Raw genomic sequence first — 23,907 nt, 5'->3', positions numbered from 1 at the left:
AAAAAAAGGGTTTTCTCCTAGTGAGAGTCACAGAGAGAGAGAGAGAGAGCAAGAGAGAGAGAGAGAGAGAGAGAGCAGTTTTGGTGATCTGTCTTTTTCCTCACGTTTACGACTGCTGTCAGCAAGTCTAAATCTGGGCATCCATTATTAATGCATAAGAGCCTTGCCACTCTCCATTACCATGTGGATAAAACTAAGCTAACAGCTGCCAGGAGCTCCCTCTGGTGACAGTCAGCTACTGTTCCAGCTCACATCTACTAAAATACTGAGCAATACAGTCGAACGTAGCATAGGCATGCCACTATACTGATGCACACACACTGCAACCCAGGTTCCCTAAGGCCTTTCAGATATTCCCTGGGTTTAAAAAGTGTTCAAAGTTTAAACATCAAGCTTGAAGCTTCAGACATGCTATGATTAAGATGTGCACTACAATCATTTATAAACTTTTAAATAAACCTTTACATTAAAACAGCAGAGAGAACATTTCTAATGAATTTTGCTTATTACATTAGTGCATATAGGTCTACAACCCGGCCCAGCTTCGACGTTCATGGATTATCGCCATAGAAACAGCAGCTGGGTTTATGAATTGGGCAAGACAAGTGACAGCTCCTTGAGGAGCAGTGCTGCAGAACTCCAGCTAGCCATCCCACTGCACTGCAGGCCACCTGCCAGAACCACGGGCAAGTGGAATAATCATGCCGGTCATGCAGCAAACAAAATGGAGTCATGCTATTAGCAGAGAGAAAGTGGAGCATTTTATTTTTTATCTCTAGCTTAATTAAAATCGCACGTCCTTGTGAAGTGCAGAAATATATCTTTATGCCAATATGACTTGGATGTGATCATTTGGTGCTCTCTATTTTAACTCGTCACGTTTTTGTCCTCTGTTTGTCAGACCATATGTACATCTCCATAACTGAGGCTGATGCGATTTGCATCTCGATGCATAGCTAATTATTTGATACATTAAATATACATATAAAGCAGCTACTGATGCAATGCAATACGATTCACCACTATTTCGATTAAGTGCAATACGATGCACAGGAAAAGAAATATAAGTACATAGTACAGATAGTTTGCATCACATTAACACACGTTACCTTTGATGCAAATCCGTGAATCTCACCATCCCTATCAGACTATGAAGCTGTTAATGGATTTGATGATATTTTGCAATTTTAAATGTTCTAACTTTATCTGCAGTCCGTGGTTGATGTGCATTACTTGACCTAAAAATGTAAGGTGCTCAAGGTTACTGGCAGTGTTTTGTTACACACTCTTTTTTTGCCCATGTTACAAGATTAAAGATCACATTAAGGCAAAGACTTCAGAAGGAGTTGCCACAAGTGGTGTTCCTGTTTAGCAAAGCTCAGCCACCCACTCAGTGACAGCACTGTCCTTTTCCTCACTAGCTACACACACAGAGACAAACACACAGCCTCACAGGGTTCCTGTGGATGTCGTGCCATGTTTAATTAGAACAGAGCCCCAGGAGAGCAGGCCACAGAGGGCGGGCTCAGGAGACATGACTGTGTTGTGCCGCCAGTGATGGGGTATCCCGCTCCACGGTGACAGTTGCCACAGCACGGGTTGCTGCGGTGCTGTAGTCCTTAGATGCTGCGTGGGTGAGAGCAAGACAGTGACATGCACAGGAAGTGATGGCTGACTGGGCAGGAGGGACGCGTTAGATAATACAAAGTGCACAACTCCGTTCAAAAGGAGGCACATGACACACAGGCACACACACTCCCATTTTCCTTGTATCCAAATCTACATACTGTGTGTATAGATATAAAGTGACAGTTATGTAAAGGAAAGGATGACACTGTCACTATACCTGGGGTAACCTTTCAAAACTTTGCATTTAGGTCAAAAAATAAAACAAAAGCATCCATTAGAAAGATGCATCAACTTAAGGAAAGTTAATGGGATTCCAGACTGTGGGGTGCTAGAACTTGTGCACAGCACACTAAGCACAGATGGTGTTAAATGATATTATAGAATGTTTCATTACACTAAATGATAAAAGGTTCAATAATAAGATAAAGAAACTTATTTGGCTCCAGCAGTGTTTTTGATTATCTTTTTTTATTGTTGCTTGTATGCAGAAATCATGCTAAAATAATGTACTGTTGCTGAATTTCCAAAACCTTATATTATGTCCGATTGTTTAAAGAACATCTGCAGTGAGTGTAATAATCGCAGGAATTGTAATTCAGTTGGAAATTGGCTATCCAGATATCATTTTGTTGAAAAGTCTCTGTTTTAAAGACGTATGCTTTTGAGAACTGGCTTGTTCCTGTACGTTGACAAGAAACTGATCAGTAGCTATAACAATATGCACTCGATGTGTCTTCATTGGACCTGCTGTCAGCTTTGAATTCATAACATTCCAGTTTAATGAGATGACCTAATTAGAAATTAAACTCTGTAATTGCCCTTTGACCTTTTTTATCTCTATCCAAAAACAGCAGAGCTGCTGTCTCTTTTTAAGAATGAAGACTGACCTTTGATGACCTCAATTGTGTTGGAAATGAAAGTGAAAAATTTATTAGAATTGGAACAGATTGATACATGCTGAGGGAACAAGAATTGCTCAATATGTGTGTGTGTGCATGTGTGTGTGTGATTTATAGTTGGATAATCTGGATGAACAGGCGGCTCAGATCAGGAGGGAGCTGGATGGGCGTCTGCAGATGGCTGATCAGATTGCCAGGGTGAGTTTCATTTATGGATCATTGTGCGTTATCACACACCTTTGCTACACAGTTATCCACCTTAAATATGAAATGCAAGTAATGCTTACATCACTTTAGTGGAAAGTACTAAGGCATTTAATTTTGTTGTTGTTTTACATTATCTGACAATAGCATATCACTCACAATGACTTCCTTATGAAATTCTCTTGAAATTTTAATATTGACATCAATACTGTTTCTGAGTACATGTTTATGTTAAGCACCATCTGTGTTAAGGAAACAGCATGCACTATAAATGTCAATATCTGCACTGTATACATTTTTTCTTCAGAATTTTAAGGATCTCACACATTCATATTCTTGTTAGTATTTCAGGACTTATTATCAATAGATCTTTAAACTGACCTTTTTCCCTGCTTTAAAAAAAACAAAACAAAAAAAAAATCACAGGCAGGCAAGTTTCCCAAGTTTGTGTCAAAGGAGATGGAGGCCATGTACATTGAGGAGCTGAAGTCATCTGTAAACCAGCTGATGGCTAACCTTGAGAGCATGCCTGTGTCCAAGGGAGGAGAGTTCAAACTTCAGAAACTTAAAAGAGGACACAACACATCCATCATCGACATGGGCCAGGAGGATGAGAACCAACTGTCCAAGTCAGACGTGGTTCTCTCCTTCACACTAGAGGTACAGAATGTTAATATTTTGAAAACTTTCCAGTATATCTCCCATGTTCTTTAAATTAAATCTATATTAAAATGTCAACCCCTCAGGGAACATAGCAGCGTATGAGCTATCTATTTTATTTTAAAGTGTCTTTTTGCACAAAGGGATTTGCTAAGTGTCCCATTACATGATTTCAAAATGTAAGATATTAGATTTAGATCATTGTTCTTAGCAGAAGCATTTTCGATCCCAGATGTCCCTTTTGTTGACATTCATTCTGTAGTTTAGTTTCCTCTCCTCTAGTAATGTACTATGTTTCACATCACCATAGGCTCTGCATTCTTAGGTTATATATAACAAAGGTATGGATAATGAATATTAAACTGTACATGCCCTTGTCAGTTGGGTAATACCCTTCGTAATTTCACTAAAGATTAGTATATGGAGGTTAAGTATACACAACATGAACCTTTGGGGTAGCAGTTACTGTACATAGGAAATGTGCGAAAGGTGCACGCTTGAAGGTAAAAAATAGTAGCATGGATTAGTGTCTTTTTTCTGTGGGTGTATGTAGTACTACTAGGTTGTTTTTTAATCATACTAACATCTTACCTAGAATATGTTTCACTACCAGAAAGGGCTAATTACTGCACAATAGCTCAAATTACTAAATCACCGCAACAGTTTCTATATAAACAAATTTCAAGTTTTAAATCCCAGTGTTCATTATTGTGACTACTGGGGCTGAGATTACTGAGTCTCAAAGGTCTTTAATGTTTCACACAAAATTTTTCATTGTTCTAGTACAATATGCTTGTATTAATTAGACACAACATCTTCCAGAATTTCAGAGTGTAAACACAGTGCTAGCACTAAACTCACATGATGTAACTCTTTCTTGTAAAACATGAAGGTTACTGACATGTACAAAAATGTATAAATTCTTGCCTGTTCATAGAAGAAAATGGAATATTGTATGCTAAGGAAGCATAGAAAATAAAAGGAAAATGGGATTGAAATATTTTCTCTGTTTACTGCAATGCTGCAGAATTCTTGATACTGCTAGTCCAGATGGTGTCTATTAATTTTCTAGAAGGTGTATATTAATTTAGACTAATACTCAATGTATTAGTGTATTATAATATGTAAGGAACAAATTATTCTTAGGAACTTGTATGGTGATCGATCCAATAAAATTCTGGTGGAATTTTTGTTAGGGTTGGTATTTAACAAAGAACATTTATATTTATTGGATAGCTTTATAGGAATGTCTATTTCACATTTATGAAACAAGTCAAAGCTGTTCCTTAGCATAATTGTAACTGATAAGCCATAGGTACAGTTGATTAATAAACAAAAAAATTGTCATTGTCATATTATATATTACATTTTCCTATAATGCCTATTACTGTGTTTTATTCCATACATAACCAACACTGCTCTTTTTTTTTAATGGAATGAAAGCACCTTAAATCCTACCTTTTTTTCATTTATTGTGTGGATACTGCACATAATTAGTTAAAATTTTTCTAAGTGTATTTTTTATGTTTGGTTTAATTTGGAATTATATTGCATTGCTTGTGGATTAATTGTAAATGAAGTTGTTTCTTTAAAAAAACAGCAACAATAATGGTTTTGGATGATCATTTATGAGCAGTGATTCTGTAATTCATTGTCAATTAAATTTAAAATCCTTTGCAATGTCATGTTGCAATCATTTCTGAATGGATTGTATATGAACAGTACTATTTACCAAATAGTGTATCTCAGTGCAGGACCTAAAAGCATTGGCACTGTCAGTGACCATTATATAGCAATGTTCTATAACTTACAAACCCTCAAAACACTGCTCTACTGGCAAAAAGAAATGTGCTTTTAATGTCACCGGGAACGATCAGCAAAATGTGCTTTTAATGTTGTTCCTATTATGCCCTGTGTCATTCGGAAACATGAGCGAATGAGATTTAGTGATTTGCTCTGAAATCTGATTTAAGTAGAATGCACATCAATATTTGCTGTAATGGATGCATCTTGATGAGATTTTCTATCCATACTATGTTCTGTGCTATTTTTAAATATCCTGTCTTTGCTTCATTTACATGAAATGTCCTCTGCCAGCTTTTAAGGTTGGATGCTTCTCATTAGGAATTCATGAAGAGCCTGGTTGTGTTAGAGAATCTGAGACAGTTATAGATTTAGCAGCATTGGCAGCTACAGTGTTAGTTTGACACCTTTATAACGCTTCGATTTTCACAAGATTTTCACACTTGAGTGTTGTAGAAATACAGGCGCACACTGTAAGAGACAGGAGGACAGGACTGCAGTATATTAAAAAGACTAATACTGATGGTTTTTTTGGTTTTTTTGATAAATGATCTTGAAGAATATTGAATACACTAGACACAACACACACACTCTAACACACACACACACACACACACACACACACACACACACACACACACACACACACGCAAAGTTTGTGCTTAAATTGAAATCATCTTCTGCTGGATTGTCCTCCTGGCTGTTTATTATAATACAGCAGGACTGCAGTTATTATAGTACTTGGCAAAGCAGTGTTTTATATATCTAAACAGGGTTAAGACACAAGTTGTCTGTTTTGTGTCAGCGCTCAGATTTTGTGGGTTCTAAGGGTGGGGGGGATTGATTTTTTCAAGCTGATTTCAGCAGTGAAGTGAACAGCATGTATTCAGGAATATGCTGAAACAGCAGGGGATCTGATAAAAAGGACGCCTGATAGAAAATTGTCACACTCTGCATGTTCTGGTTTCTGAGGAATAAAGAAACACGCTTAAATACCACAGCAAAACCGCTTTTTAGCCCAAGAGAAAAATATGATGAGTCTTCTGTTTGTTTCTGAAAGGAAAAGTCCACCATGAAATACATTAAAGGTGTTTATAATGAAACATTCATGATGTGCTTAGCGATTCCGGTTTTAATTTGTTTGTTGATGTTGTATTTTCATTAATCCTTTGAAATAGTTGCAGTTCGTAACAGTTACTATAGTTTTTGATGGCAAAACAAAAGAAGTGATCTTAAACATAAGTGCTATTCAGGTTTTTCTGCAAAAGAGCAATTACTCCTTTTATCATTCAAAATGATTCTAAGTTCAATACATATAAATGTGTAAAATAAAAGGAGACAGCTCAAATTTGGACCCAGAGTTCCATGATGCTGTGCAGCTAAGTGACACGGTTAAGCTATAGTCATTTACAGCAGAGATTTGACTTGGCTGGTGAGTGATCTACGAGATAATGAGTTCAATGGCAGTATTAGCTCTAAAGCTGGAGTCTTGGAACCTGATCTATTTGAATAGAGTTTACAGATGAGTACAAGGGATAGACTAAAGGACCAAAGCCGTGCTGCACCTGTCGCTTTTGGCTGAGTTTATGTAGGTAGACAATAATAGCATTGAATAGCATTGTGGGTCTAGGAAACCATTCTAGGGTGTTCATATTAATGTTAAATATAAAGGTGTGCAAAAGTGTTTAGGGTGGAATTTTTCTTTAGTTTTGTTGCTGCAACATTTTATTATCAGAACCATTTTTCATAAACTATCATCTTCATCCAACAAATGTTTGTAAAGGATTATAATTTATTCTTCTGTTACATTTAAGAGCTGCTCTGATGTGAACAAGTGTGTTAGATTTTTTAAAATGGTCTTATTATTTAAAATTCTGTTCTGAAATGTTGTATAGGTTTCAGAAAATAGAAACATTACATTTAGTGTATAGTAGCAGGTGTGTGTTTGGAACATAATGGCAGTCAGCATGTTTTTGGAAATATATGTATTTTCTTTTGCGTTTAAAGATTTTATGATCCTCATTTGTGATTTCTATACTCATTTTGAAAGCTTTAATTTGCTAATGCTAAAATTTTATGCAAAAGTCACTTGCACACAGCTTTTTAGCAAGTCGGTTTTAATGCTTTTCATATTACACTCATAAATTACGCTGCTCAATGTGCTTATCTTCTCACGTAATTGTTTTTTTCTGCCTCAGCGGAGCAATAAAGCACAATTGCAGCAACTCATTTTGACGTGGAAATGTAATAATTACTGTCAGTATTGAGAAACCATTTAAAATATAATATTTGACTATATTTTATAATACTTGTTTACCATTTTAAATGCTGGCTAAAGGATATGAACATCCTTGGCAATAACACATCCTTGATAATAACTGATATTTGGAGGTTTAAAGATGGAAAATGGAAAAGAGGAAAATGCAAATAAAAAAAAATTCTGCTTATGTTCAGGACCCTGATTAACAAAGATTAATCTGTCCAATAATTTACACTTATTGAGAGGCCCTATTTAATGAGGTTTTATTGGGGTATTGAGGCATGCACCTCTGTCAAAGCTTTCAACAGTTTGTCCTTCGGAATTGCTATTAAATGTTACATGTGGTGGTCCTGTGTAGGTAGTGATTATGGAGGTCCAGGGGCTGAAATCTCTCGCCCCAAACCGCATCGTGTACTGCACTATGGAGGTCGAGGGAGGAGAGAAGCTTCAAACGGACCAAGCAGAGGCTTCCAAACCAACGTAAGATACACTCATTGCTATTTGTTCAAATTCACTTGAATTTCTTGACAAAAATCAATTATTTACAATAATTTACATCCTATGATTAAAAAGTGTTTATAGCTAATATACAGTATAAACCATTTAAAATGTATTCTTTTGCATGAGTGCATTTATTGCATTTTCAACATTAACCCTAGAAAACCCATGGGCTTAGTTTCTTGTTTTCTGTTGGTCCTCAGAGTCCTTTGACCTTTTCCCTTTTCTGGGTTGCCTTTTTTGCTGAGTGAATTTTATTCATATTGGTTGTGACCACTGTTTTAGCTAAAAAGGTACAGTAGGATGCTGTATGAAGAAGCCAAATGTCAGACATGCTACAGCTAAATCACAGATGGCAACTTTGAAGGTTGCAGTTTTCCTTTGGCTGCTTCTGTTAGGTGTCACTACAGCAGATTATTGGTCCTTATATTTGATTTGGCACCATTTTTAGTCTGCTGACTTTTGGCTAGGTTGGTTCCCTGCCCAGGAATTGAACCTAGAGCATTAGGCCATTAGCCACTAACCACCAGGGAACGCTGATTTCTCTTCTGGGGGAATCAGTAGTATTTTATAGTCTGTGCTTTGAAGTAGCTGAATTATGTAATGTCGTTTTTTCACAGACCATGTTTGTGCAGAGTGGATTAAGAAAGAAACAATCTAGTTTAATCTCTCTTATAGGCAACTCCTTACTGACAAAATTACAGGCTCATTATCTCTAAGAAATAAAATCTGCTTTACTGTGCCTGACCAATATGACAGTGTTATAAGGATTCAGGTCTATTTTAATACCAGAAAAGTTTGCTACTGTGACATGTTTTGTTAGTAATATGACTTACAAAATATGACGAGAACATAAAATGTGAAAAGTGTTCCATTATATTTGTAATTGTGTGTCTGTGATGTCTATGACATTTATAAAGATTGATACATATTAGAAATAAACACTATAATGTACCTTTCAAACCTGATATTAGTGGACTGTATTTGTGGCGCATTAGAATTGTCCAGGGTTCTGCCTATCCTAGGATGGAGGTATGTGTACGTCACTGCAGTGCAGGCTGTGTTCCAGCCTGCACTCTTTTGGACACTCTGAGACTCTGGGGAGAAGCACATGATTTTGAGCTATTTTGGGGCTCCTTATTCTGTCACTGGATCAGGTGCCAATTTATAATGAACTGAAAAAAATGGGGTGGGGGGTTGGCTGGGCTAAGAGAGAAACGGAAGAGGAAAGAGTGTGTAGACTCTTTTACCCCTCACAAGTGCAGTCAGCTGTGGAGAAACTGATTAAAAACAAGGAGTGAGAGAGACAGACAGAGGGAGTGTGAAAAGAGAGAGAGAGAGAGAGAGAGAGAGAGAGAGAGAGAGAGAGTTGAAGGAATGGAAAATAGATTGAAAGTGAAAATTAGCAAGCCTCCAGAACTGAAGTATAATGATATCACAAAAGAATTAGTTAGATCCATCATCACATGCAGCACATAGTTTCAAATATCGCAAATGACACACAAACATGAAGATGTTGCATCTTATATTTAAATATACACAAACTATTCCCCATTTGCTTTTTCCTTGATGCACAAGGTCACCTTTATGGTCTATGCCACTGATGACAAAACTAGGCATGAAGTAGCACCAAGGACACTCTCTCCTCTATTCTCCCCATTCTCTCTTTCTTACTGAGACAGAGTAAAAGGAAAGAGAGACAGAACGAGAGAAGGCTAGGGCGGGGATCTAGACAGTGATTTAGGCTGTACTATATGCCTCCAGTTTATATTTAAATGTAACTGTAACCAGTCTAAAAAAATGCTCGAGAAAAGATAGAAGGAAACCAAAGTGCAATTCAATATGATGCGCACACACAGCGATACACACACACACACACACACACACACACTGAGTAGTGTGATGCATGGTGTAGTGCATTGTCAGCACCCTCGCTGCCAGAATGTTAACCACCCTATCACAAGAGGAACCAAACAAATTGAACTAGGAATGAACACCACCTGACCAGCATCAGAAAGAGGGGGATTACGAGAGACTCAAAGATTCACAAAACATTTATTTTATTCTTTTTTGAGGCTTCCATTTACATAATTATTACTGCAGCTAACTAAACCTAATCTTTATTTAACACTTATTAAACAAAAGGAAACCTTGAGCTTTGTCTGGTATATACTTTTAAATCAATAATCACACCCACACACACAAACACACACAAATGGCTCCATTCATTCACACCGACTCCAGTGATTTAGTATAGATTTTGATTATTTGGGCACAGTTATGTTCTGTTAATGTGGTTGTAGTATCCACCTTCCCTTTAAAGCTTTTTATAGTTTTTTTTAGTATGTTAACAGCTGGTTTCTAACATTTTTTTCTGGTTCGAAGGTCTTTACAGACTGTCCTTTCTGAACGCCGACAATAGATTTGTCAATATACTACTTTCCTGATTCTCACAAAAGGCGTTTCTTCCGCTTTTCTGTCTCACACACAATTACTCAGTCTCATCTGACTGCAGCCTCCGACACGTGCCGCCTGTTTCCACGGTAGCAGATGATGTCACGTGTTCATTTCTTTACTGGGCCAGTCCAGGCTCTCATCGAGGCTGTGGAAGTACACACTGGGTGATGGATGATTGTTCAGGGGAACATATTAAACATGTGATTTTATGCTTACACTAAATCTCTTTCAAGGCTGTAACCTCAATTCGTTCGCACTGGCGTTTCACAGTGCAGCACTCAGAAATTGTTTTGTCTCACCCCACTCCATGTCCTTGTAGGCTTGAATGCTTGATGCATCTGCTTGATTTTTAGCATCTATGTCCAGTCTTATCATTGGATTTATAATACAATCCATTTAAAATGCACTCTTGCTCCTGCATACTTTATCAGTAGCAGCATGATTTATACATGTTTCTTTCTCTCCCCTCTTGCCTTCACTCTTCTCACACTTGCTGTGTCGTTGCAGTCTCACATTCATATAAGTGTTAGAAATGATGCAAGTCGAGCACGCAGCAGAGCAGAGACATAGGGCCTGTCTTCCTTTTATTATGCTCCTCCTCTGGTGATGGCTTTGAATTAGCTAGGGGAAAGAAGAGAATGTGAAGCATAGTGCTAGGAAGAGAGCAGATGTCAAAAGGAAGGCAACAGGGGACAATTGGGGGGTGGAAAAAGTGGATCGTCACGTCTGTACTATATGTACTATATAGTATATTCACTATATAAAACCTTCATGGTTTTACAATTTATAAATAAACAACAACAAAAAAAACAGCAGCTCTGACAACAATTATCCAAATCACGGGTTTATATTAATGCGCAGCCTTCTAAAAATGATCGTTTCTATAGAAACAGCTTATTCACAGGAACTTGAATTGCAGACACTTTACATGATTGAATAACAAGAAAAAAAATTATAAAAAAACAAAATTAAACTAACATCGCATTTTCTGTAAGCAGATGTTTGCTTAAAATTTATGGAAGGTGTCAACAAGTACGTTTTCCACAGTCTTTGATGGAGCACTTCAAAACGTGCTGTTGTTGCCAGTAACCAACTTCCTTCTGCCAACAGACATTCCTTTTACATTAGGCTACATCATGCCACGATGTTGTTTTTTATTTTGCTAAAACAGCATGGCCCACTCATACACATCAGTAGATTATTTTGCCAAAATAGTACATAAATCCTGAATTGTTAATATGAATATTTTACCTTTTTTTTTTGATGGTATTATGATTCAAATGTGGTATAATTCAAATGAGGAATGTGTGTTTTAGATGGGGGACTCAAGGAGACTTCACCACTACACACCCTCTGCCAGCAGTGAAGGTCAAACTGTTTACTGAGAGTACAGGAGTGTTGGCCCTGGAGGACAAGGAGCTGGGCAGGGTACGAGTCTCCTTTTTTTTTTTTGCTTTCTCAGCTTCTGATGCTGAGTCTACCAGTTTACTACTGTATTGAAACGGGTCACTCAGGTCATGATAACAGACATTCACTCATTTATTGCATGCAAATCATTACCAAATGCTGCAAAAGATTATGAAATTTGATTATGTATCTGACATTTATGCAGTCTGACATTGCAGCATATGCAAGTAATTATGAAATTAATGCATTCCTGTGAGAAAACTATGATTCTGAAGTCTATGGAGACCTTACATTACATGTGCAAAAATTTCTAACTTGCTTTCGGACAACATTATTAATTAGAGAAGAAGCTTGAGTAGGTAACTGTGTATTGTGTGTGAGTCACTTTGTTAGTCAGTTACTCTAGAGACAAAATGACTACTACGATGAATCCTCAGCGCATACACATTACTCTGCTTTTAGCATCGCTGTAGAAACGGAATAATTAAGAGTATTTACTGAATAAGTGTGATTTTATTTAAGATGAATAACTGAATCATCTGTGAAGGAGTTGCATCTTATGCACTTATTGAGAATTTTGAAACAACTAAATAAGGCTTGTAACCAAAGATACCTAATTTTTAGAGTGTTTCAGTAGTGTTAGGTTGAATATCAAATAAAAAAACAACCTGAATAGAGATACAGGCTTAAAATATGGATGTAGATACAGATTATTGGAGAATATGAAACTCTAAACATAGCTTTACACCTCTGATGAATTTAAAGTGGACATGTGTTGTGACATTTACTCTTCCATTCAGATTTCTATTAGATTAGATTAGATAAGATTAGATTAAATTAGATTAATTACATTTTCCATTATACAGAGTACAGGTATGATTACAAGGTTAGCAGCTTAGCATCTAACCAAATACTACCAAGTGCAGACTAAGCAGTGGGATATATCCAGGGGCAATGAATATGCCCAGTATAAAGCAAGCAAAGTAGTAAATGGAAAAATAGAGCTGTACACTGAGATGAACGTGTCCATACAAAGTAATCAACCTGTGCAATATAAATATGAGCAATATTTTAAACATATAACATTATAATAACGCATGAATGTGTATGCTGAATAAGGTTATGTGCAAAAAATGGATGTGTGCCAACAGAATAGATGTGATGAATAAGGACATTACATTTGAATTTAGAGATTTGTATTATTTTATAAGTACTTTTATAATGTTCAACACACTGTACTGTTTTTGGAGCATTCTACTTAACTTTTCAAGCATCTGTAGAAAAAAATTAAACTGTTTAGTTTGAGCAGAAATTCTAGCCATCCTGTCTATTCACTGACTACACTTTGTCTTTTTTATGTTCCCTGCTGACATACACACAAACACCTACACAGTAAAAAGGTCTATTGCAGACTCAGTTAACCTCCCTGTGGAGAGACGTGTCCACTTTACACTTTGTGCCCAAACCCTGCGACTTTCACTGCTCAGTACCCAGTATTATTCAATTACTGTATAAGAATCACAAAAACGTGAGGCAAACCTGGGGCAAAACATACCCTGCACAAACTGTATAATTAATGTCTTTATATTTATTTATTTATTATTTTATTATTTTATTTTCCTAGGTTTTATAGTTGTTCATATTTTTATATCATTAGCACACCATGACAAATCCCTTGTACATGCAACCCATGATACTTGGCAATAAAGAGTATTCTGATTCTAAAAACCTAGTTTGTATTAGAATTCAGCATTTTTAAAATGACAATTTTTAATAAAAATAAAAAAACATTTTGAGACATAAATATCATGAGCATGATGAAGCTGTATGGATGTTGGCCAAACGTGTAGTTATATTACGCTTCAGCTACACTGTGTCATCTGTCTAGTTTGTTAGCTTGTTCAGTCTGACCTTGGGATGTGGGATGTGTTACCTCTGAGGAGCAAGCCAGCTCCAAGCTCTTTTAAACTTTGCAAAGTTGAAGACTATGCTTACTCATCAAATATAGGCAGGAGGTGAGTGTGGAGTCTGACAGGAGAGCCGGATTGAGAAAGATGACATGAGATACGATAAGAAAGAAGCTCGCTCCCTTCTGATAAGGTGCCGCAAAAGCAGCGACACATTCAGAATGTAACTCTCCCTCCCCTGTTCAGGAGGATGAGTACGAATTAATTAAATATAAAGAGTTTTCCCAAAAATAAAAAGTGCTGACTCTAACTGAAACTTGGTGATATTCAGTGTCCTTCAAAGTGTTTATACTGTTAATGATGCTGCATATGTAAAAAATAAAAAAAGACACATTGAACTGAAAATGTGTAACATGATAGTCCTTTGTTTTTGTTTGAGTATGCTCATGTACTCATAACCAATGGTCATTCCCTTTCTCATTGTTAATTAGGTTGTCCTTCACCCGACCCCTAACAGCCCAAAGCAGTCTGAGTTGCATAAGATGACCGTGACCAAAGCCTGCCCAGACCAAGACCTAAGAATCAAACTGGCTGTTCGCATGGACAAGCCCCAGAACATGAAGGCTTGCGGGTAATGATATAATTGTTGATCCATTACAGAGTCCTGCATTTTTGTTGCTATTTTAATTCTTTTTCTAAAGAGCAGATCAAACAAGAAGGTATCATGGTATAACAGAGCTCTTATAGTGTACCAGGAGCTCATCTACAGCCTTGCATGGCTCTGTAGTGTGCTATAACGCAGAATGTGCTTTTTGTATTTATGCTTGCTCTCCTTTGCAGTAGCATGAATTTGGGCTTCAGGCTCATTTACGTTTGATCTGTTTTATTGCATAGGTACTTATGGGCTTTTGGGAAGAATGTTTGGAAGCGCTGGAAGAAGCGCTTCTTTGTTCTGGTCCAGGTCAGTCATCTGAGTTTTCTGAGTCATGCAATGAAAAAACTGTCTAGAGAAAATAGATGATGAATGAAGATTTGGCATATGACTCAGAAAAGGATGTTACTTTACAGAAACAACAAACGCTGGTGTCAATCTGTTCCAAAGACATGTACGTGTGTGTGTGTGTGTGTGTGTGTGTGTGTGTGTGTGTGTGTGTGTGTGTGTGTGTGTGTTTTGTGCTGCAGGTGAGCCAGTACACTTTTGCCATGTGCAGCTATCGGGAGAAGAAGTCAGAGCCACAGGAGCTGCTTCAGCTGGATGGGTATACTGTGGATTATACTGACCCACAGCCAGGTGGGTACATAAACACACACAGATATACACTAATATTGTGCATATCGGTACCATAACTATTATTTACATATTGTGAAATACTCTCATTGACAGTTGACAGGTACCTCGAACTGAAACCCATTTTTTCCACTTATTGACTTAATAAGAATCTAAATCAGAATAAATCGGAATCTTTTTAAGAAGGATTCAGCATCACTATTTAAATTAAAAGAAACCCGCAACAATTTAAATTCACAAATACTGTAATTCTTGAACAGAGGGGATTAGGAGACCCAAAATCTTTATCTGGGATATTGTTTATGTTGAGAACTTTATTTTATAGCTGTAAAAATGTGAACTATAGTTTAAAGTGGGTTATAAACATTTATTTTTGATATCTCAAGAATCTTTCCCAAGAAAATCTGTCAATCTGAATGGGGCACCCAGAAAGCTACCTTAAGATGGTGTGTAATCTAACTCTAATTATGTCTTTTCTGGAGTAAATATTGCCATACCATTTGGAACTTTTTGGATATGACCCTTATGTGGAATTGGATCTTACAATATTGCAATCTTTATTTATTAATTAATTCAATCTTCTTTAGTAACCAGTTTGTCATTATTTGATAGAAAATGTAAATTGTTTGTGGAATTTGAGACATAGATTAGATGATAAGTTATCTTTTTGATTGTGTGTAGGTTTGGACGGAGGTCGTGCTTTTTTTAATGCCGTCAAGGAGGGCGACACTGTGATCTTCGCCAGCGATGATGAGCAGGACCGCATTTTATGGGTGCAGGCCATGTACCGGGCTACAGGCCAATCACACAAGCCGGTCCCGCCCACCCAGGTCCAGAAACTAAACTCCAAGAGCGGCGCAGCAGCACAGATGGATGCACCTATTTCTCAGTTCTGTAAGTTCTGTTACACAAATGTACAATTACACACAGGCAAGCTATAAGTGTATTTCATAATTTCATTTAGGAAAATATAGTAGACATTTTTACTGGTATGACAAAAACAGAAATATGACCTAGTGTTAACTAACTTGACTTTAATAACCAGTTAAGTAGCTGTCCATATAAAAGCAGCAAATTTTGTGACACTGCGATACATACAGCCACACAAACACACACTTATATTCTCTAGTCATTCTAAATCTGTCTGCCCCAGTGCCCTAAAGTGTGAATAGTTTAAGAAACTCTGGTCAACTATGAGAACCTAATATCTCACCTGTACAATAGCTTGCATTCTTAACAGATTGCAGCAGTAATAAAAGGTAAGAAAAGAGTGTGTAGAGTGGAGTGTGTGTTGATTCTAAGGTAACTTCTTTGTACTAGCTTTTAGCCTGCGTGCCAAAAAAAACAAAAAAAACAAAACAAAGATGGAGCCATTTTCAGAATATACACACTATACTGTATGCTTTCATGCTTTTAATTCTTTAGTTTTCGACTTTCATAATTGTTAATGCATGCTGAGAAAAGACTGATGTTGTTATGAACATGCTGATCAAATTTTCTGCCAAAGAGAAGACCATGGTTTTCATTATGCCACGTTTTAATATTTTGATTTATTTATTGATTGATTGATTTATTGATTGATTGATAATTATTTGAACAGCATGTTATGTCTTCAAAAAAAATTCTTAACCTTCGACTGCAATAATCTGAAAGTGCTCCATCTTTTACATTTTGAATATGAAATTTTAATGCAAGCATAATATACATAAGCATCCATTTAATTTCTAATGAACATGGACCAGAATTATATAATAGCTGTTTTGATCATGAATTAACCCTGAGATGATATGCAACTGAAGCGTTTTCAATGAGACAACTAAGTGTCTAAACAAAACAAAATAGATCCTGCTATTCAGAACGGAATCTATGTTTTTGGTGTGCATCTTACAGCCTCAGCCTTTATCCAGATTGAGGATTTTAAGTCATTTTAAAAGCTGCTGAGATATTACCATCTTTGCAGTTTTCTTGTAAGCATACTGATTTTTTTGAAATGTTTTTGAAGTATTACTCTTATTATTATTATTCTTGATTAAGTGACCTCATTCAGCTTAAGGAAATATCAAGGTTGATCAAAAGCAATTGAGGTGTTTTCAATCAATCACTTATTATTATTTAGTATGTAAAAGTTTCTTGCGAAATTTAGCCGATGTCATTCAGATTCTTCATTTTAAAAATGGAATGTAGCTCTTCCCTCTGAAATGCAGTACATGTTTCACACTAACACCTTCTACATAGTGTGGGTTTGAATGGCACATAGTTGTACCATTCACCACTTATAGCCCTCACACTGACCTTGCACACACACACAAAAAAAACGCCTCAATATTTGTTGCAGTTGATTCAAACAGATTCTAGAATGCTATGAAGGTTCTGATTTTTTCTGATGTCTAATTAAAGGACAAATCCACCCTGAACCACTTCAGTGGTGTATTCTTAGTAAAATTTCTGAGTTGATTATTCTTTTTGTTTAAATCAATATGTTAGTCTTTGTTAAATTCGACTACCAATTTCCAACATTATCCATTATGCTGTTCGACATCCAGTTAGCGGTGGCAGAAGTAGGAATTCAATCTGACTTTACCTATAGAGAGCAATGCAGCAGGGTTTTAGTCGTATTATCCGTCCAGCTTCCTCACATATCTATTGTGCTTATGGATATCAGGTTCCAAAGACTTAAATTTCAGTCTTCTGTATAATAAAATAACAACACTGTTAACACCACTGCACTTCTCATCTAATAGCTTAGCCAAATATGTGGCACAACTCAATGTGGCTGCATTGCAATCTGTAACTTTGAGTGTAATTTTTTTGTCTTCATTAGCTTTAATTTTTTCATTAATATTGCATTAGATGTTGCTGATAAATGATGAGTGAGAAAAGACGCTGCTAAAATTATGCTCTTTATGATTGTTTAACTTCGCATGGAAATAATATAAATATAGCACCAACCAGCAAATTAGCACCAGAATCACAAATATATTGTAGAAAAGTTTAGGGGTGGTATTTTCCTTTAAAACATATTTAACTAAACTTATTATGTGATCAATTTTAAAGCTGACTTATTATTTGTAGTTTGCTCAACATTTTTAAATATTTTCTTCTATTATCTATCAGTTGTTGAATAAAAAGAAATGTATAACCAGGTCTGTCATTTTTAATGAATGCAGTGCCTTCATAGAATCATTATACTGTAGTTGCTGCTACTGGCATAACTTATACATTTTACAACTTTTTCATTATGGACCTCTAAAAGGTAAGACTACTTGCCAGTACAGTATTATAGAACTCAAATATAGTGATTATACATTAAAGAATCATGTTAAAACCAACTGCACCATAGCAATGAGTTAAAAAATGAACAAAAAAAAAAAACATGTACACACTCAAGACACACCGATCTTTATCTTTCTCCCCATCTCCCTCTCCCCCCTCCTTGTCTATCTGTCTCTTTCTGACATTGTCCTACACCAGCTCAGACTGCACTATCATGTTGGTACAGGTCGTTGTTTTTACATTGTGTTTCTCTTCCTTCATGCTTTGCTTGTACCCTTCTTTAGTCGTGCAGCTGTAGTGGGGTCAGGGTTTTCGTGTCTGCATTTTTTCCTTCAGCCTTGTTGCTAGTCTTTATGTTATTCTGATTTGTCCCTTCTTACCCTGCTGTCTTCTAGCTGGACTTAAGGGTAAGTGCTTCCCTGTTAGCTAGCACCAGTCAGATAATCCTAAAACCATTATCTGACAAATGCAATGTGCATTATTTTACTCTTCCTTTTTCTTTTATGTTCGATTTTTTTTTTCTCTGAAATATTTTCGTGCTTTAGACCAAAGTAGATTTGTTTATTGGATGTAGGTCAATTAATATACACTTTTTATTTATTTTATTTTTTTCCAGATTAGGATGCATGTATTTATAATTAATTTATTGTTATTAAGCACAGATATTATGACTGATATGTTTGCATAATTGCCTTCTCTACTGTACATTTTGTAGTATCAACGGTGTCAAACGACCCCTCAGAGTAAAATTATTAGATGAATTCTTCTAAAGAAAATGTGTCAAGAGGAAATAATTTCAGATGCTGATATACAAACAAATATACATATATATATTAGTGTACAATTATTGTATTATTGTATCATTTGGTGATTGCAAATCATGTCTTTGAACAGTAAGAATCAGATACTGTCTATAAACAGAACTCTGGACCTACAGTTATCTCTTATTAAATGTATTTAGTTCAATTTCAAATTAACCTTTGGCTAATTGAATCATTTGTTCATGCCTCTTCAGAGCTTTACTCTTGAGGGTTAATTTACATGTAGGCTGAATTATTTATTTTTGGTGTTGCTTCTTAAGAGTTGGCAAATATGTAAGTGGAGTATTCTGAATGTCAATGCCATAGACTAGGTATTGCCATCTTTCATTTACATGAAATACTCCCAGTTTTGTAATATTTATTAGACATTTTTGGGCTTAATATAGATAGCTGCTAGGCCCAGCTTAATTCCTTTAGCATTGAGAGACTCTATTTTGAATTTGTGTTCTGACTGCCCATTTATTGCTTGAGTAGGTGAGCACTCAGATGTGATGTAGTTCATTTAGATGGTGGCATAAAGGCAAGATGTCTTTTTTGTTTTGTTTATTTTTTTATTTTTTATTTTTTTAGCCATTTTTCCCAGAGAATGAATTACCCACTTTTAGCCTTTGTTGGCTTCATGCTAAACATATGTACTTGCAACACTGTAATGCTAGCCTGTTAGCGTGCCACAGTTGTGGCTTGCTTGCTAGTGTGCTCAGCAGTTGTTGCGAACACTGATAAATTCTCAAGTATTGTCAACTTGCAAATGCTGATTTAAAAAAAGAAGAATGCCCATAATAGTCAGCCTTTAGTGGAAAATGTATCAACAGTTCTTTTCTTGCATGTCAATGAAAAGCATAGTGGTTTGACTCATTGTCTTCCCGCATGTGATTCTAGATCATCATGGAGCATTTACATACACTCATGTTCGTAAGAAAATTAATTTTAAATTATGTAAATACAAATGTAATCCTCTTCTACTAAGTAGGCTATGTTAGTATAATATTTGCTAAGATAAACAGATTAACATTTTAGTGTAAAGCACTGCTGTTAGTAGATGCACATTTACAGCAAAATAGCATGATTAAAGTGCTGGTATACATCTTTGCCTGATTAAGCCCCTATCTCAAGCCCTGATTCTTTTTTACTCATTTCTTATTATTCTGTTGTCCAAATCCCTTTTCCAAATTCCCATAGATGACCCATACTATATTACATTTTTCCAAGTTGCATCATACTTTAATGTTAAATATATTTTATTCTTTTCATCACTCCCTTGTTACTTTTCTTCTTTCTGCATTTTACCCATAAACCACTGCTCCCTTCCCATTTTTTTCCTCACTCCTGAATAATTCTGGATCAGCTAACTGCTATCTGAGATAATGGTTTATTTTACACACAAAGGAATATTGACAATATTGACAGGCTGCATGTAAATACCCCACAAAATCCTCTAAATCCAGCAAGGCTAAATTGAAAAGGAAGATAACCATTTACAGACCTGTCCTTTCTCTATGTAAAAAATCATTATTCTGTCTCGTCACCACAATCATAACCATTTTCACCTGTTTTTGTGTGTATATATATATACACACACACATTTATACATACACTATATAAAAATACATGATGAGTTGCCACTAACAGACTTCTGCTTAAAGACACTGCACACATTGTTCACACAGCCATTACAGCATTAGTTTGGATTCTATCATTCTTTTCTGTAGCATTTGATCATTTAATCATGTATATATTATTAAGGCTTTTTTTATAAATAGGGACTAATTGATATGCCTTATTTTTACAGAAGATGAACTATACAGGAATAATTGTACATAATTACACTTTAACTGTATTATCCAGAAAATTATGTTTTTTTAAATAATAGACAGACATGTTAAGGGAGTTACCACTTTTCATAGGAACAAAAGATCTATTTGGAAGGACTGTCATATCCCCCTTTGAAAATGATTTTTTTTTTGCTCCCAAAAACGTTTGAATTTTGAACCATAGGAAAAATCTATAACTATTAAACCAGCTTATCAAAATCCCTGTTTTTCTGACATCTCCATTTTTACAAGCACACAATCCATCATTTCTCTCTAAATGAATGACATTAACCAGTTGCGAATGGCAGAATCTATTATATCCATGTGAATGAAAAAGCATTACAATTCATCATTAAGAATTCCTTCACGATCCACGTTTCCTTAAGTTGTAGATAGGGGTCTTTGCAAGCGAAAAACCCAAAAAAGTGTTTGCAGAAACTGCACCCAAATCTGTCCATGCATGCCCATCCAGTTTGAATGTGGGTTGATGAGTTGAACTTTGAGCATTGCCTAGTTCCACATTGCTAGGTCTGATTGAACTCTTCCTGACTTCTGCTGCAAGTTGACAATGTGAAAGCTGAAAGTCTTTGGTTTGCTGTAGAGTAGATGAATAAGATGCTGTTCTTATGTTGAAGGAAAACATACCTTTGTGTAGACTGTTTTGCTAACTTCCTCTTCCTTACGCCACCCTTCACCCATTCCTTTCGGCTTGTGTGACTGGCTGGACAGACGCTGATAGGGCACAGAAACATGGCATGGATGAGTTTATCTCGGCTAACCCGTGTAATTTTGACCACGCCTCACTGTTTGAGATGGTGCAGAGGCTCACGCTGGACCACAGGCTCAATGACAACTTTGCATGCCTGGTAAGTGAGACACAAAAAGGTCCAAACATCTCGGGTTCACTAGCTGAAAAGTATTTTTATTGGCGGGGAGCTCAGGGAGCAGAATGTCTTTTGGCCATAAGGGATGGGAGTGTTGCTATGATCTGTCAATTACAGCGACTCAGCCAGTTATGGGTTTCTCTTTTAGATAGTGCTGTCCTCTGAGTGGGGAAAATGTTTGAATAAATGAATAAATTAACTGAATAAATGGTTGAGTGAAAGAAGGAATAAAGGGATGAGTCTATGGAGGGTGGGATGGTGGGATGAATGGACATATTTCTTCTAATTATATTATCTGTTCACAATATATTATGGACAGTGATTATATTGTATATGAAATACTGTGTGAGAATGATGTTTTCAAATATACAAACAAATAATAAAATAAGTATCACTTTTACAACTAAAGCAATGATAACTGCATTACCATTAGGTACACGGAAATGAAATAGTCTGCACACCCTATTCAGAAGACAGCATGTGGGCTGTTTCACAGCATTTCAGTCCTGATGTACAGTGTTTCTGTGTGTGAATGCTGACTGATTGAATGACTGAATCATTATTCCGCATGGCATGTGACACCCTTTTGCTTTTGCAGCATTACCAGATCTTCAGCCTCTTTTCTACTTCGTTCTGCTTGCAGGGTTGGTTTAGCCCAGGTCAGGTGTTTGTTCTGGATGAGTACTGTGCTCGAAATGGTGTGAGAGGATGCCACAGGCACTTGTGCTACCTTAGGGACCTACTGGAGCGAGCAGACACAGGTCACATGATTGACCCAACACTGCTGCACTACAGCTTCGCTTTCTGTGCCTCCCATGTCCATGGCAACAGGTATCAGAATGGCCCATAATGATAAAACTGGGGTGGTTAAAGAAAGATTTTGAAAAGGATGAGGGAAGAAAGGGTCACACTCATCTTATTCATCACTTTTTGATTTCATTATGTGTCTTTTAATTAACATTTTTATGTTTTTATTTTGCTTTCTTATATTTATACCTACCATGTATGTTTTCTTTAACTGATTTTCAAATGATTTGATTTTGCTTTGTTTCTCACATTAATCCATTGGTTTTTTTTCTCATTTCAAAGCTTTCATTAACCCATAAAGACACCATATCTTTTTTTGTTTTGTTGTTTGTTTATTGTTTATTCTTGAATCTTATTGCTTCACTGCTGCTCACCTCATCATATGTTCCGGATAGTCAGAGGTTTTCTGAGTTACAAGGGGCTGGCTCTAAGCCGGAAGGGAAAACGGAGTCTAAAAAAAAGAGGAGCTTTAAATCTCAGCAAGTCTCAGTGTTCCAAAGGTAAGACGACATTAAATGCAAGGAAATTAGCACATTTTACAATTTTAAACCTTTATTTCAATAAATCAATAAAAATACTCAACATATGCAGAAAATACTGTAGTAAGTCAATTTGATTTAGAATTGCATCAGCAATGTAAACGTGTTCATACAAAAGTAGAAAAATCAGTCCTAAATGGACTTTTACATTCTTTTACATCTATACATTTGGAACAAAACACTTTTTGAATATAAGGCTGATTTGAGTTATTAAAAGAAAGTATTGTAGGTTTAAGGCTCCCCTTAGCTTTCAAGAAATTTTGAAATTGAAAATGAATGTATTACTTTTAGGAAAAATATGACATTTAATTTGGTTGCAATTGCATTGATTTAGCATGTGTGGGGTAATGATGAAGCTCAGTCAAAGTTTAAATGGACAGTCTGTACAGGCAAAATAAATCCGTTGCACTTCTTCATGTCAGACTTAATTTACTGCTGCACTTCACCAAAATAAGTTTGTCCCTAATTGAACATCCCTCCATGGCCAGAGTAGTCATAATTAAGGACGTGTCTCTGCTGCCACCTCCAGGATAAGTTTATATAGAGATGAGAGTATTTTTATTCCATACATAGTACAATGGAACCTCGTTGTACAAGCATAATTCGTTCTTGAAAATTGCTCGTGTGTCCATTTGCTCGTATGTTCGAACTGATTTTCCCCATAGGAATGAATGTAAAAGTGATTTAATCCGTTCCGAGATCTCATTCGATCGCTTATTTCTGCACTTTAAAAGTATTTGTAGCCTATTTTTAAAAACAA

The 23,907-nt window shown here is 36.2% G+C and overlaps 1 protein-coding gene across 15 annotated transcripts in view; it reads left to right on the top strand.

Annotated features, from left to right (window-relative positions):
* cadpsb (Ca2+-dependent activator protein for secretion b) overlaps positions 1-23,907 on the top strand; it is an 85,490-nt gene that overhangs the window by 30,111 nt on the left and 31,472 nt on the right. For 10 of the 15 annotated variants that reach the window (XM_046842502.1, XM_046842581.1, XM_046842730.1 and 7 more), the window contains exons 4-14: positions 2,646-2,726; positions 3,159-3,392; positions 7,814-7,935; positions 11,727-11,838; positions 14,216-14,355; positions 14,619-14,685; positions 14,907-15,015; positions 15,694-15,906; positions 18,681-18,692; positions 21,647-21,783; positions 22,445-22,632. In XM_046842502.1, coding sequence (XP_046698458.1) covers positions 2,646-2,726; positions 3,159-3,392; positions 7,814-7,935; positions 11,727-11,838; positions 14,216-14,355; positions 14,619-14,685; positions 14,907-15,015; positions 15,694-15,906; positions 18,681-18,692; positions 21,647-21,783; positions 22,445-22,632 — 1,415 coding nt within the window. The remainder of the gene's footprint in view (positions 1-2,645; positions 2,727-3,158; positions 3,393-7,813; positions 7,936-11,726; positions 11,839-14,215; positions 14,356-14,618; positions 14,686-14,906; positions 15,016-15,693; positions 15,907-18,680; positions 18,693-21,646; positions 21,784-22,444; positions 22,633-23,907) is intronic. The other 5 variants (XM_046842652.1, XM_046842813.1, XM_046841903.1 and 2 more) reach the window with 1 other exon arrangement.

This window comes from Silurus meridionalis, chromosome 1 (genome assembly GCF_014805685.1).
Source record: "Silurus meridionalis isolate SWU-2019-XX chromosome 1, ASM1480568v1, whole genome shotgun sequence".
In the NCBI taxonomy this organism is placed as follows: Eukaryota; Metazoa; Chordata; class Actinopteri; order Siluriformes; family Siluridae; genus Silurus; species Silurus meridionalis.
Note: the sequence above shows the minus strand (reverse complement) of the source record. Positions and strands in the feature narration are given on the sequence as shown.